At 41.4% G+C, this 14,854-nt stretch overlaps 1 protein-coding gene and 1 long non-coding RNA gene across 2 annotated transcripts; both read right to left on the reverse strand.

The window, feature by feature from the left end:
- Positions 1–716: 716 nt before the first annotated feature.
- LOC137270078 (uridylate-specific endoribonuclease-like) lies at positions 717–8,331 on the reverse strand. Its single transcript, XM_067803881.1, has 7 exons — positions 8,274–8,331; positions 5,958–6,071; positions 5,351–5,467; positions 4,700–4,844; positions 3,797–3,996; positions 2,716–2,939; positions 717–935 (listed from the first exon to the last, which is right to left on the reverse strand). Exons 1-7 carry the CDS (start codon positions 8,329–8,331, stop codon positions 717–719), a joined length of 1,077 nt encoding a protein of 358 aa, XP_067659982.1.
- Positions 8,332–9,482: 1,151 nt separating this feature from the next.
- LOC137270079 (uncharacterized) lies at positions 9,483–14,651 on the reverse strand. The gene is made up of 3 exons (XR_010955094.1): positions 14,536–14,651; positions 13,206–13,293; positions 9,483–11,040 (listed from the first exon to the last, which is right to left on the reverse strand). It is a non-coding gene; the product is annotated as an uncharacterized lncRNA (long non-coding RNA).
- Between the last annotated feature and the right edge of the window lie 203 nt (positions 14,652–14,854).

The following is a 14,854-nucleotide window of genomic DNA, read 5'->3' on the forward strand; positions in this document are numbered from 1 at the left end:
CCTTTATGAAGCCAGTCACCCATTGGCAAGTTTTAACTGAGCAGCGCAGATTCCGAAACAATGCACAGAAATAGCATTTCAAATAGTAAATTTTAGACTACATGTATTTGTTTTGTTAGTCGCCTCTGACGACAAGCATAGTCGCCTTTCATGGCAAGCACGGGTTGTTGAAGGGCAGGTGAGATGAGAAGGACAAAACATAAAGATATATCGGACACGAAATATCCACGAACCTAATTTTTCCCTTCAATATAATTATTACACTGAACAGGTAGACTGGAATGCAGGCATCATTCCAGAATTGACGGACTTAAATATTCTCATGGCCTAGGCTACAAAGATGTATATACAACTGATATCGGACTTGTGATACTTGGCGGGCCATACGTTTGATAAGTAGAGTCTAACTTGAAACCACGGTATCCATCTGTTGTATAGTTAACTTACCTGTGAAAATCCGGGTTAGAATTGGTCTTCGGCAACCCATGCTTGTCAAAAGAGGCCACTAACGGGATCACTGGATAGTCTGGTCCACACCCGAATACTTACAGACCGTTGTCATATAGCTCTAATATAGCTCGAAGAGGCGTTGATAAACAACGAAACAAAGAAATGTATAGTAATTTGCCAACGGTCCACAAGTATCGCACATTCCACGAAAGGTAATTTAAACAAAATCCAGTTTCTGCGGACATACTTTGATCTTTATTCAAACATTACGGAGAGGGGTAAGAATTGGTGACCACAATCCCTTGTCTGTGAGTCACGACACTGAGCGAGGTGTTGTCGATCTTATAACTGCAGGTGCCAGTGGTGTTGCTGAGAGCACAGATGGTGCTCAAGTTGATGTCAAATATAGGACTGCTGCCGAGGAAAAAGCTAGTGGCAGCTGAGCTGGTGTAACTTGGCATTGTGAACACTGCTTCAACAAGGAACTGGAATATAGAAGGTAGGATGTTGTAATGATCCTACTGAGCACAGTAAACTCTGCCTTAAACAGGAACTGGAATATAGAAGATATGATGTTGTAATGGTCTTACTGAGCCTGCCTTACACAGGAACTGGAATAAAGAAAGTGTAACGGGTTTGGGGTGGCGGAACGTGGTTGTCAGGTTAATTGAGGTTTGGTTCCACCTCAACCGTTAGTTTACAAGATATATGCAAAACGGATTAAACTCTAACCGATAAATAAAGTCAATGAAAATCTTTAATTTCTGTTGTTTGTTATTTCTACATATACTACGATTCAATTTAGAGATAGGCAAACTGCATGATGAACTGAAGGTTTGCTAGTCTAACGACTTGTCCATTACGACGGTCCAGAAAAATGTATTCTGCACTTTCTATATTTTTAATTCTCCAGGGATAATTATTGTGCGCCAAGCATTGCTCACATTGGAGCACCGTAATTATTACAAATTCTGACGTATAACTCTAAAAAATACCTATGCAACTGGGAAATTTCCTAAAACTTATCTCTGCACGAAAAATCAACAACTTACGTTGGCCTGTTATGTCTCCATCTGCTTCAGAACGAGAGCATGCTATATGTGACGCCATTCTACTTCCGGTGACCAAGAAGCAGAAGCCGCCGTACGTTAGAGCGAGAAGAATGCAATCTTACATCCAAATAAGACGTGACGTTACGTAAAATGGATTTACTGTTGCTAATACCACGTCCGGAAACTTGTCTGCGTGAGTAGTTTTTAATACTACTTTGTAACTTCGTAGATTTAATGTGTTAAGCAATCTCTGAATCAACGTAATCGCCTGGAGATCGCGGGACAATTCGAGCCTGCCTCTCGAGCGACTCATAACTGTTAGATCTCTTACGAAAAAATATATTAATTGAACTTGAAGTTCAATAAACAATGTGATAAGATACAATCACATGACACTATCTCGAGAACGTGACACAAATGCTAAGTCCTCGATCTTTGATCACCTGACTATTACAGAAGGTAAGATGTTGTAATTGTCTTACTGGGCACAGTAAACCCTGTCTTAATCAGGAACTGAAATATAGAAGGTAATACATTGTGGGCACTGTGCTGGGCACAGTAAACTCTGCCTTACACAGGAACTGGAATATAGATGGTACGATGCTTGTATGGCCCTACTGGACACAGTAAACCCTGCCTTAAACAGGAACTGAAATATAGAAGGTAAGACATTGTGATGGACCTACTGGGCACAGTAAGCCCTGCCTTAACCAGGAACTGGAATATAGAAGGTAAGATATTGTAATGGTCCTACTGGGCACAGTAAGCCCTGCCTCAACAAGGAACAGGTATATAGAGTGTACGACATTCTAATGCTATTGCTGGGCCGACCACAATCGGGAACTGGGGTACAGAGAAAAACACAATCGTGTTAGTTGTTTGAGCCTGCAACAATGAGAAAAAGAACTTTTGGAAAATGTACACTTGTTGCAGTAACCCAGAGCGTCAACTAGAACAGCAGAAAAAGCGTTTGAATATTGTGACCGGTTACTACGTCAAAAAGGACGTTTCAGCTGTTAATCCATGATACTGGACTGGAAGATCAACGATCCCCAAGTTCTTTGAATCGGTTTGTAGCCCAGGAGGTGCTAGGAGGTGACCAAATATTTGTCTGTACGGTGTAATGTGACTGATACACCTTCATCGAACCCTTTTGTATTAAACATTATCGATCTGAGTAATGCTACATGTGTTTTATTTCTTGTCAACCTACGTCTGTTTTCTTGGTGTATCCTCTGTAACGGATTCTGCCAGTTTTTTCTTCAAGATAGAATCGAACCCAGTTATGGGGCCCAATGAGATTGGATCCTCCCTCTTTGCCCATGACCATCATCTGAAAGCCTGTGACGTTAGACGTTGATCCGCTGCTTGTGTAGGGTTTAAACCAGAGATGGGTTACAGTGCGCCGGTAATCTGACAAGTTGCCGCTAAAATAGGCTGAAAAGTGAAAGTAGGTTTATACCATTCCGCAGCAGAGTTAGTTTTGTTTTATTGCAAAGTTATATTTGATCACCTCAAGTAAATTATGCCTAGTTAAGTTACGTTCTAAGCTTTTATTCCGCTTTTAGCAATGTTTCAGGAGGACACTCTGCAAATAGTTACACACAAGTCAGTTATGCAACAGGTGTCACCGAAGACTCAAACAAACACCAGGCGTTTCAGAATCATATGACTGTGGAGTGGAATCTCGGTTCGCTGACTTTGACAACACAATATCCGTACAGTGGTATGTGGAAAGAACGGTAAAATAGAAATTCTGGCATTGTTTTAGGCCTTTCCGTACACATCAAGCTGACACTCTGTGAGGTAACTGGAAATACTGCGGAAGCGGAGTGAGTTTAGTTTTACGCCGCATTCAGCAATATTTCAGCTATCTGCGGCGGTCTGTAAGTAATCAGATAATCCAGTGATCATCTGCATGAGCATCTATCTACGCGTTTGGGATACTATGACATGTGTTAAGCAGATCCCGTTAGTTGAAGACGTCGGACATCGCAATCGCGAATTGCCTTTCAGGATCCGCTTACAGTGCGTTTGAATATTTCCACACAATATTATGATTTCTGGTTCTTAGGTGCGGCCCTGCTATTCACAAAATATATGATCTTCGTGGATTTGGATTTTCCTTCTTTAGTAACCGGGGACCAACTGATTTAACACAATGGGAAGACATTATTACTATGATCAGCCCTCTTCACGTTACCCCGTAACTCGTGTAAACTGAGCACACTCATAGTCTTCATCATATCATGTTGTATTCTTGCATAAGAAAAATCCTCTCTTGTGGAACTTACTGTTTTCAAGGAGATGCGCATGCGCCGTTCTTGTCACCTCGGACGTAAACAATGAATCTAAAAAGGCATCCACAAGAGATTGATCAGCTTGAACCCCGGAGTTTGTGTGATCAAGTGGAGGGTCATAGCTGTTCATAAGAGCGATGAACGTCTTGTATGTGGGATGTGTAAAACGGCTTTCGTCCACTTTGGTAAAAAATCTGGAAATGAAATCGCTTATATTGTCATGATGGTAATTTATGTTACAAGCTGTGTCTTGCAAAATCCTTTTGGTCATGATTCAAATACAGGTTTATCTACTAATATCAAGGACCTTAAGATTTTCTAACTTGATGAAAACAAACCATAATATAATTTATTCTCAAACAAACATTAGGTCGTGACGCTTTTAAGAAAATGGCGACGCTTTGTCTGGACCATCTGTCAGGTAAAGAATAAATACTATTTAGGTTTGTTTTCACCGAGTTACAAAATCTAAACAACTTGCTCCTGGTAGTCAGACATGCAGTTGATTGACAGACAATGTGACGTTTGCATGACATTGCTTATAACACAACAGTTGTACATAATAATGATATAAGCATGTACGTCTAATGCCGCAGAACGCGGCCGGAGTGTAAATACAGTTGCCTCAATCTCCCAAGTCCATTAGTGGGATGGGTACAAAATGTCATGGCCATTTCTGTTGCCCCTTGCTACTGGAATTTTGCTGAAAGCATCGTAAACGTCATTCACTCACACATTAGTCAGACATTACCCCAGGTTTGGGCTGCAGAAGATCTGTTGCCGGTTCTACACAGAACTCTACATCATTCTTTCAACTGAACGCACTGGCGACTAAACAGTGTAATGTATGTAGATATATAGCCTGCTTCCGCATATTTCAGTATTACAAATACTCACGGTTGTGCTGACTGGCTAAAAGTGCCGTTTACGGCCGTTCTGGATCCGTAGTTGACAGTGATTTCGTCTGGTTCAAATCTGTGCACATCAATCTTCCACAACTTGTCTGCAATCAGAGTTGCTGCTGCCGCTGACGATGATCCACCTACGTAGAACAGAAAGACACTGCACTTCGAACGACCATATTGTGCATTATAGTGACGTCATACAGATGGAACTTAATCATGACGTCACGTAGGGGTTATTGTGTCATACAAGTAACGTCATACAGATGCCTAGAGATGACAGTCATGCCATAAAGAAGACAGTCTATCATCACTGTTACGTCAAATTGAGGTTATCCTGTCATCGTAATGACGTCATATATAGGCGTTTTTATCATCATAGTGATGTTAAATACAGATATTCTCTCATCATAATAACTTCTTATAGAGAATATTATACCACGGTAGCAACATCATTTAGATGTCGGGGTTATGGTTCGAGAGGATGACAAGAAAATCAAGTGATATGGAAGCACATTTGATGCTTTTATTTTTTGTTGTTGTTGTTGTTGAAACCAAAAATTACGTAACCGTTTTTTCTTGGATTACAGCTGCTCTGGAAATAGTGAAGAGATTCTGATGCTTATACGTATATCAGATACGTCACCTTTATCACAAAGAGTCTTGTAATCGCCACAGCAATTACTGTATTCGGAACAGCGATCATTACATTGACAGGGTAGTGCCGAGTCGTAGAAATTGTGGCACTTCCCCGCACACGTGCCTGTGGAACACATAGATACCTGCATTAAACTAGAAAAATACATAACACACAGAGATCTACATTAAACAGGGGAAATATGAAATACAGAGACCTCTAAACTGGTAACAAGAACACCAACGTTAGAAGTATCTGCGTGCCCGACCACCCGGGGCAACGTCTTTTCATTACGGACAGCCAGATTCTCAGATTCACCTGTCCGACGGTCTCGTTTAAATTTTTAACATGCAGATCTATGAAGATGTATCTATGAAGACACTGACATATTTCAGGATGATAAAAGTTATTAATGCATGATTAATAAATGTTTAAATCGGAAATAAACAGCAAATTCTTTTCTAACATTGGTACTACTAGCTGTCAATATTTTACAAATGATTTAATTAGGGTACTTACCTTAATTTTCAAATTTTAAATTTAAATATTCTGTGGGCAAGTAAGCTTTGTTCCCGGTCTGGCTAGTTCTACACCTAAGTAGTCCCGCTTTACTCACCGCATTCGTGTTTATAGTCGGGACAGCAGTCCCCATGCCGTATACACTGGTCGTTACAGAAACACACGCTGTTGGCGATATACTTGTGACATCTTCCTCGACATGACCCGTCAACTGCAAGAAGCAAAGAAACATGGGACCGCCACTTAGTGTAACCTTGCTGAAAAGCTATTGTCTCTGCTTATTTCTAACAACTGATATCTCGATGTACGTTTGATGCTGGAATAGATAAGGCTGCCAGATATAGCTGATGGTTACTACTTGAGGCTACTACAATCTGTCAGATATCCCTGGAAGTTACTAAGTAAGGGGCGCCAGGCTAGTGAGCAAGTGAGGTTGAGGTGTCGGGATCGAGCCCACCTGTGACCGGGTGTAAAACCATTGGAGGCAACTTTGTGTGCAGACTCTTGCCGTGTTGCCACAACTACTAGTGTTCAGTACACAACCCTATGCACTTAAAAGAAGCCACGAATCCGTTGGTATGTGGCCATATGGTGGCCACATGAATACGTGCATACACCTAGCTGTGGGTACAGCAACGTGCAGTAAACCTGGACAAAATACTGTGACTATATGTCCCAGTCCATCTAGCTGTGAATTTGGTACTTCGTTAGGATGAGAGCCAGGATAAACTCGGTGCGCCTAGTGGCAGTAGGGGTTGTACTCTCCCCAGGGAGCTGAGATTGGTAATACGATATGACGCTGACATTAACATCCAATGATCGAGGGAAACAAAAGCTGCATGCATATGTCCGCTATATTAATACCTTGTCTTGTCCTATCCTATCCTATAATATCCTTACTGCTACCCTCCACATAACTCTGGAGGTTACTGCGACCTTTCAGATAGCACTACGGGTTACTAAGATCTGCCAGATACTCCTGAAAGTTCCGAAGATCTGCTAGATACCAGTTGCTGTTACTAAGACAAACCAGATACCCTCTCTGATTACTAAGATGCCGGATGCCAGATACCACAGGAGCTTACTAAGGTCGGCCAGGTACCCCTGGTGGTGACTAATATCTGCCAGGTATGCCTTGTTTTACTAAGATCTAACAGATACACCCGGTGTTTACTAAGACGAGCCAGATACAGCTTAGCCTTACTAAGATCTGCCAGATAGACCTTGTGGCTACTAAGATCTGCCAGATACACCCGATGGCTACCAAGACGGATATAATGCTTCTAATACCCAGTGACGAGTTACGTCCCTTAGATATGTCAGAATCCCAGTTTCGCCCTGACTATGTTTAGTGGCTTGTAAGGACCATATCCTGGATCCAGCTTCCGTATACGTCTTGTATCAGGTCCAGTCAAGTTGCTACGGCGTCATGGAATCTCGTCAACGTTGTGACGACATTCCCGCACGTCAGCAACACCATGACGTCAAGTTTTTTCACCCAAGTTGACAAGATGGTTTGACAAGATGGCTCAACAATTTTGCCACAACGTCTTAGCAATACGTATGCCGTATGAATCTTTTATAGGAACCAGTGATCGACCAATACGTATGCCGTATGAATCTGTTATAGGAACCAGTGATCGAGCAATACGTATGCCGTATGAATCTTTTATAGGAACCAGTGATCGACCAATACGTATGCCGTATGAATCTTTTATAGGAACCAGTGATCGAGCAAAGGAACGACACTGTGATGGACTGTCGTGAAAGGGTGGGGAATTGTACGTTTTGATTCACGATGCAATTTTGCCACGGTGTAGCGGCCACAAAATTTCCGAGTCCCTTGCTGGGATTCCAACGACGGACTTTCTGTTCAGAAATCGAACGCCTCGTGAACATGATCAAAGAGGTTAACCCCGTCAGCAAGCTGCCAAGGACAGGATATCATCTGTGGGATGACTCCACGCCCTACTGCATTATATAATATTATGTGATTATAACAACCCTCCCTGCTTTCAGTTGGCAATTAAATCTGTGTTAGCAGTTATTGGCGATTGTAAATTTGCATGGTCAAATATCCCGTAAAATATAACATTTGACGTGAGTGAATTACGTTTTACGCTGCACGGTATTCCGGCTAAATGGCTGCGGTATGTAAATAATCGAATCTGGACCAGACGATCTAGTGATAAACAGCATGAGCATCGATCTGCGCAATTGGGAACCGATGACATAGGTCAAGTCAGCGTGCCGAGTCAGCGAGCCGAGCCACCGGTACCCTATCCCTTTAGTCTCCTCTTACGGCAAGCATGGGTTACTGAAGATCCAATTGTAACTCGGATCCTCGCGGATTTGTTGAATAGTACTGCAACATGGATGAAACATAACCGTGATAAAAGACGACAGTACTTACATAGAAGTGCTGACACGAGTGGTACACTCAACAACACACATACCAAGCACGTCGCCATTTTCGTTTGAATCATGATAAGATAACATATCTTGTGTGAAATGGGCAAAATATTCATTTTTTTCCACGATCGCCGCGTGCGCCCTTCCCCATCGATACCATCACACGTGGCTCACTGAGGCTAAAGCGTTACCTGACCCGTGAAGGTCCGGGGTAAAATGGGCCTTCAGCAACCCACGCTTGCCATAGAAGTCGACTGTGCTTGTCGTAAGAGACGATTAACTGGATCGGGTGGTCAGGCTCACTGACTTGGTTGACACATGTCATCGGTTCCCAGTTGCGCAGGTCGGTGCTCATGTTGTTGATCACTGGATTGTCTTTTCTGGACTCTATCATTTACAGACCGCCGCCACATAGCTGGAATATTGCTGAGTGCGGCGTAAAACTAAACTCACTCACTACCTCACCTGCCATGTCAGGCACCATCTCCGTATTACATAGCTTTACCACATATCGTGATTAAACCGTTATACGATGACTGATAACCGTGAAGGCGTTGGACATAGTGATTGAGTATGGTCTCACTCACTCACTCACTCACTAAAGTGTTACCTCGTTACGTTGAATGCCGAGTTCGCTTCCCCACATGGGAACAACCGGTTACCGGTATCCGGTTTCGATTTTCCATATCGGTACAATGTGTGAACCAATATTCTGGTGTCCCCCGCCATGATATTGCTGGAATATTGCTAAAAGTGACACAAAACTAACTCACTCATTAACTAACAATGGGTTAGGTCCATTTTCGTTGTCCCCATACAGTGACATTTATGGACCGTTGATTAAAGGGGTATAAAGCCACCAACACTCGCCATTCGGTATACTAGGAGACATAGGTGAAGCAGGTCGTTTGGACGTTTTAGCGTCCCTTTGCCTCAAGGATCCACTGACTGACAGACTGAATCGCAGATTCGACCACGCAGTTTGCCTTTCAGAACGGAATGAGACTACAAACAGGTTGGATGTTTACTTCAAAATCACAACACCAGAGAATAATCAAAGTATATACCGGAAGAGATTCCATTTGTGGCATCTGTCAAAACTGTGGAGAAAACTATATACTTGATCACGGACAATCTGTGATGACACCAGTGTATAGTGCATGTCAAGGAAACAAATCTGCGAGAGTATGAACACAAATACAAGACTTCCTTTGAACAACAGAATGATATTTTATTGGCATCTTCAGGAACAGTTTGGACATATTAATGTCTATGATAAAGACACTGTAAATGTTTACAGAAATAACACTCAGTGGTTGTTGGGAGCATATATGGAAAGCTGTATTCTATGTATCTCATGTGTCCCCTGGAGGTGGACAGGAAACCGACAAAAAGACTCAATTCTGACAGGAATGTGTTTTTTATTTCATTTCATTTTCAATTTCGTTCAGGTTTAGCTACAGAAACAGAGATCTAACGTTGACAGGAATTGTTTTCGAATTTCTACATTGGTTGGTCCTGCAGCAGAAAAAATTCGAAAGTTGACAGACATTTCTTTATATTTCGGTTTGGCTACATAAAAACATAAAAAGAACTATTGTGATAGTCCCCGTCATCTGGAAAAGTACACACACACGGCAGTTCGACAATTACACTGAATCACGGCACGTGAGGTACCATTTTTCCCAGATAGTTTAACATGAATTTCAATACATACATACATAAGCATCTTCCTGAGGTAAGAACTTCCGCAAACCTCAATCAAAGTACGTTATCTCATTTTGGTTTGATATGATACACCACATTCGCTATACGAAATCGATATACTATGACTTGTTATTTATTTCTACTTTATTTTTTTATTGATAAATAAACGTGGCACTGGTTATTAGCTTGTTGTTTAGAACATTGTCATTTTGGGGTCGATTCGTAACACTACGTCATTCGTAATATATACTTACGATAGTTCGTAACACTACGTCATTCGTAATATATACTTATGATAGTTCGTAACGTTGCGAAGACCCTGTGGAGCTCCAATTGGAGCCCGGTTCTAAAACGAATGAAACCTCTTGTAGCATTATGCGATATTAATTATAAGTATATTTGTGACAGTATTGACTTTTGGTTTCGCTTCGTAATCATTGAAGAACATATCATTATTTTGATCATCAAGAATTCCTGCATTATCCTTAAATGTTTAGACTATCATATGAACCCGGTTGTCTTAAAACTGACATTTATAACCATTTATATTCCTGGTTTAGCTACAAAAACAAAGATCTAACGTTGACAAGAATTGTGTTCGAATTTCTACATTTTGGGTCTAAACGCCTCTCAAGAATTTCATTTATATTCCGTCATAAGCAGTATAGGTAGAATAGGTAGAATGTAAATACTGAAAATTTATTGAATTCCGATTTTTTATGCGTTTTCTGTGTTATAACTTAATAACTTGGAACAGTAAAATTAGGTTTTCCTTTTTCACTATCTTTTCAATTAGATTCACAACTAAGGCAAGTAAACCTTCCATGGATGCAACAGGTGGGGGAACCGGAAGGGTCATGCAATGACTGTCAGAGTTGGTGTCCGGCGAGAGGTGGGGTTGGGGTAGGTCGTGGGCCTCCATATATTGTACGGTGGGTTTGTGATAAGCTTCCTGGAGGAATCTTCTCTGGAGGTCCATTTCTCGCCCAGGCCTCTGTTCACCGCCTCCCAGCTTCAAGGACAGTAGAATTGACATGATCCATGTCTCCTTGAATCTGCAACTGAGGCACCGGGAGAAACCTACAAGCTTACATAAAACAAAATGGTCAAAGACAAACGAAAAAAAGCTACGACAGCAGAAACATCGTGGAAAGTACCGGTTTGGTATCCTTACAAGAACAATCCTACATTGAGCATAAGATTTGTCAAACATTTAACTCCAAAATTCTGTCTGTTTTCACCAAACTTTTTGAATGATTTGCAGAAAGTGAACGAGTTAGAATTTAATGTAACAGAATAAATTTCATCCAAATCAGCCCTGACCAGACATGACAAACACTGAGTATCAGAAACCAACAGGTTAATGTAAGTTTCTTCACGTTCACCTTTCCATGTAGTCCTAGAAACATACAAATGCTGGTAGTTGCTTGGGGAACATCAACAAAAAACAGTGTCTAGGAACATACTACAATAACATATAAAATATCTACACAAAGTCAGCTACATGTATTTACTTAAGCAGAATAATTACAATGAGAGGCTTAATATTTACCATCATTAAGGCACCCTCAACGGAAGCTTGAAATGTTTTCTTGACATAATGAAATTAAAAACAATTGGAATTGCACAGGACAAATTTCTTAACTTGCCTTAAAAAATTCTGTGAGCATCTTTAGTAATCATAGCAACTAAAATCAAAAACAAGTGCAAAGTTAAAAGTTGAAAGACTGTGCCTGGAGCCTAGTGTCAGATACAGCCAAGTAATATTTCTGCTGGACAAATAGACATGTTTAGTTGGAAGGGTAACAACCTTCATAATGGTTTTACAGTTTTCACAACACCAGGATATAATTGCATCGTGTGGGTTGCTGACTTTGGCACAGATTTGGTTGAGGAATTCAGTGAAATAATGTAAGCAAGAATGGACAGGAATTGTCAGGAACATTCAAGAGTTACACAAAGACATTGGAGGATCAAATCAAATCAATCATTCAACATAAAATGTCGTAACTTCTGTCAAGAATTACTAATGAAAAATATCAGTGTTTAAATCAGACTGTAATGTCTTTGTAAAGCGTAAATACTTGAAATGGGGTAAATCAATAAAATTTGGTAATGCATGGTGAAAATTACACATAAATACTGGAAGAAAACAATAGTGTAAGGGAGGCAACTCAAATTTCCTGACTGACAAAACCATTCAGGATGTATATCCCGTCAATGTGTCTGTACTCATTGTGGAACTCATATTTGCCACTGACAGAGTTACAGAGTATGCTGGCAGAAACGTGAAGGGGCAGTTGTTAACATGACATGACAAATTTAAATATACATTGCTGGAGAGAGTTGGTTGGAGAAACACCCATTTTATCTTCATGACTGTAACTAGTCATAGGCCACAGTAAATGAAGACATTCGAAGAATATTTGGCTATTTCCGGCAAGGATCGTGGTGAAAATTAGCAAATTTGTAATCACTGAGTGAAGTAGAGTGTGCACACGGGAAATATTTACCAGACCGGTCTTATTCGTCACATAAAGATGTGGTATACATTACTTCATACATATGTATGTAGAAAAAAACCTTGTGGTAAATAATGGGCACATTTGAGCAAATCTGGAAATGTCTTGACTTTCAAGAACCTTTGTTAACAACACAAACATCTAAAAGCAGGTGTTAGGACACATATAAAGGTAGGATTCAAACGGAGCAGAAATCAGGAAAGAAAGCACTAACCTAACTAACCCTAAGGATCGGAAAGGGGATCCAAGGGTTATGGATACAGCTGAGGGTGATCTACCCTTGGGGATGATGTCATCACTCTCCTCACCAATATCCCTCTACAAAAAACAGAAATGACGACCTATAATCCACACACACCACTCACACATTCATCAGCGTTGGTTTGACACCTCCTGCAACATCTTCAAGACATCATCTACACGCAACTACACGGAGTGTCTGTGGGTTCCCCCATGTCTCCACTCATGACCGACATCACTGCTCCCCCACAAGACCATTAAAACCCAGGAAAGCAGAAAGCCGAGGTAATCACCACCATATCCCCCAGCCAGCAGCCTGGGCCAGCCTGTGAAGATATGCTGAGCTTGGCAGCAAAATGCACCCCTTGTAAAATACAGTAGGAGGGGGGGATGCACAATCCAGTAAATACTGTACATGACATGTCTAACGCTATTGGGCACAGTGACAGGAGATACAAACTTACCTGCACTTCAAAATCTTCCCGCGCAGGGGCTGTGTAGAGGTGTGTCCTGAGGTTGTGTCGGTGGCAGCACCGTCATGTCAGTCAGGGTCTGCAACAACATACAACACAATGACCACCACTTACTACCATTCCAAATAAAGAAAGATGACCCCCACATTGCTCTGGAGATACTAATAGTCGGAAATCATGGTAATCCAAAGCATTGATTGTGCACATTTTTTTGGAAGTATAGACATAAACATGTAATGTGAATGAGAGTGATCGTTTCAAAGGTTCCATGATGCTGGGAACACAGAATACATTACACCAGAAAGTACATTACTGGCTGTCAAGCGTAACACCTGTAATAAACAGGTGTGAATTGGTGTCACAGTAAACATGTTTCCTGGTGAGGGAGGGGAGGGGCGGGGCATAGCTTCAGCCACAAGACAGGTGTAGGGCGGAATGGAACAAAGAGACATAGCTTCGTCAGTGAACAATGAGCAATGAGCAATGATGAAAACTGCAGTGTGTTTTTAACTGCAGAAATGAATGGAATGCTGTAGGTAGATACAAATAGAGAAGGAAACACAACATGGACAGCTTTTGGGTATTTTTCTACTCATCCCTCGGTAGGCTTGATAAAACAGATACAGTACTAGTAGAAGCTGCAATATCCGACAATAAATGCAAGGAATTGTAATGAGTGTGGCCTATCATTACTGGACATTCTGGATTTAAAAACAAAAACCCAGCTCCGCACAGTCCTGAATGAAAACTGTTCACTAATATGCACGGCATGAGAAATGTTGAACAGAATGCACTGTATTAGATGCGCCTTCATAAACATGACATAAATGGGTTTTATTCATAAGGGACAATGGACTTTGAATGCTGTGTGCCACGATCTACCGCGGGGATACTTGCTGGCGCAGTGGGTACACTCCTGAATACATGAAGCAAACATTGAGACAAAACCAAACCAAACCAAACCAAACGAAGCGCTCGTAAAATAACATTGGGCAGTGAACCCAAAATTAAGTAAAACGTTTTGGGAATGAGAGAACATATATATGACATATGTTCTCTGTTTGAATTGTTGGGTTATACGTTGGAAGGCACGATGGTTCATGTATCATACACAGCAGAGCATAAGAAGTTCCCTGCCTGCATCCTCTTAACGAAAATCAGGTGGCATAGAGGCACGAAAACGGGTGACAGTGTCTTGCACGAAAGAGGTACACGTACAGCAGCTGGCCTTGCAAAACATGGCAATGTTAGACAGGTTTACGTCAGTCATACGGGCGTTATGAAAAATAAAATGTTGCGCGAAAGACACTAATGTACTTACCTCCAGATTCATGTGACAGTCGTCGCAACAAAGTGACTACAAGCCCTCCGTACCTTGGTCTGCAGTGTAGGCCGCCATGATCAGCTGACGGAAGTAAACATTGCTATGTGGCCTGTGATTGGCACTTGAGGCATGCTGCTTCCGGGTTACCGAGTGCCTGTGAATGCAGGTGACAGTGCCTACTCCAGCTGTGTGTTAATGTGAAAAGTGGAAATGTGCAGAACTGAATTGGAGCTGTGATGAAAGAAAAAGAGAATACATTGTAAAATATTGGTGTATGTAGAGAAAATAAAGTGAATTTCTGCCCAATTAATGGTCG

The sequence above is a fragment of the Haliotis asinina genome, unplaced genomic scaffold, assembly GCF_037392515.1.
Source record: "Haliotis asinina isolate JCU_RB_2024 unplaced genomic scaffold, JCU_Hal_asi_v2 scaffold_34, whole genome shotgun sequence".
Taxonomy (NCBI): Eukaryota; Metazoa; Mollusca; class Gastropoda; order Lepetellida; family Haliotidae; genus Haliotis; species Haliotis asinina.

What these genes read in the sequence shown, in the direction of transcription:
- LOC137270078 (XM_067803881.1), bottom strand. Translation starts at nt 8,331, where the DNA reads ATGGCGACGTGCTTGGTATGTGTGTTGTTGAGTGTACCACTCGTGTCA. An exon ending in CGACTATAAACACGAATGCG is followed by an intron (nt 5,468 to 5,957) that starts GTGAGTAAAGCG and finishes TGTGTTCCACAG; the next exon opens with GCACGTGTGCGGGGAAGTGC. An exon ending in GATACACCAAGAAAACAGAC is followed by an intron (nt 936 to 2,715) that starts GTAGGTTGACAA and finishes TCTATATTCCAG; the next exon opens with TTCCTTGTTGAAGCAGTGTT.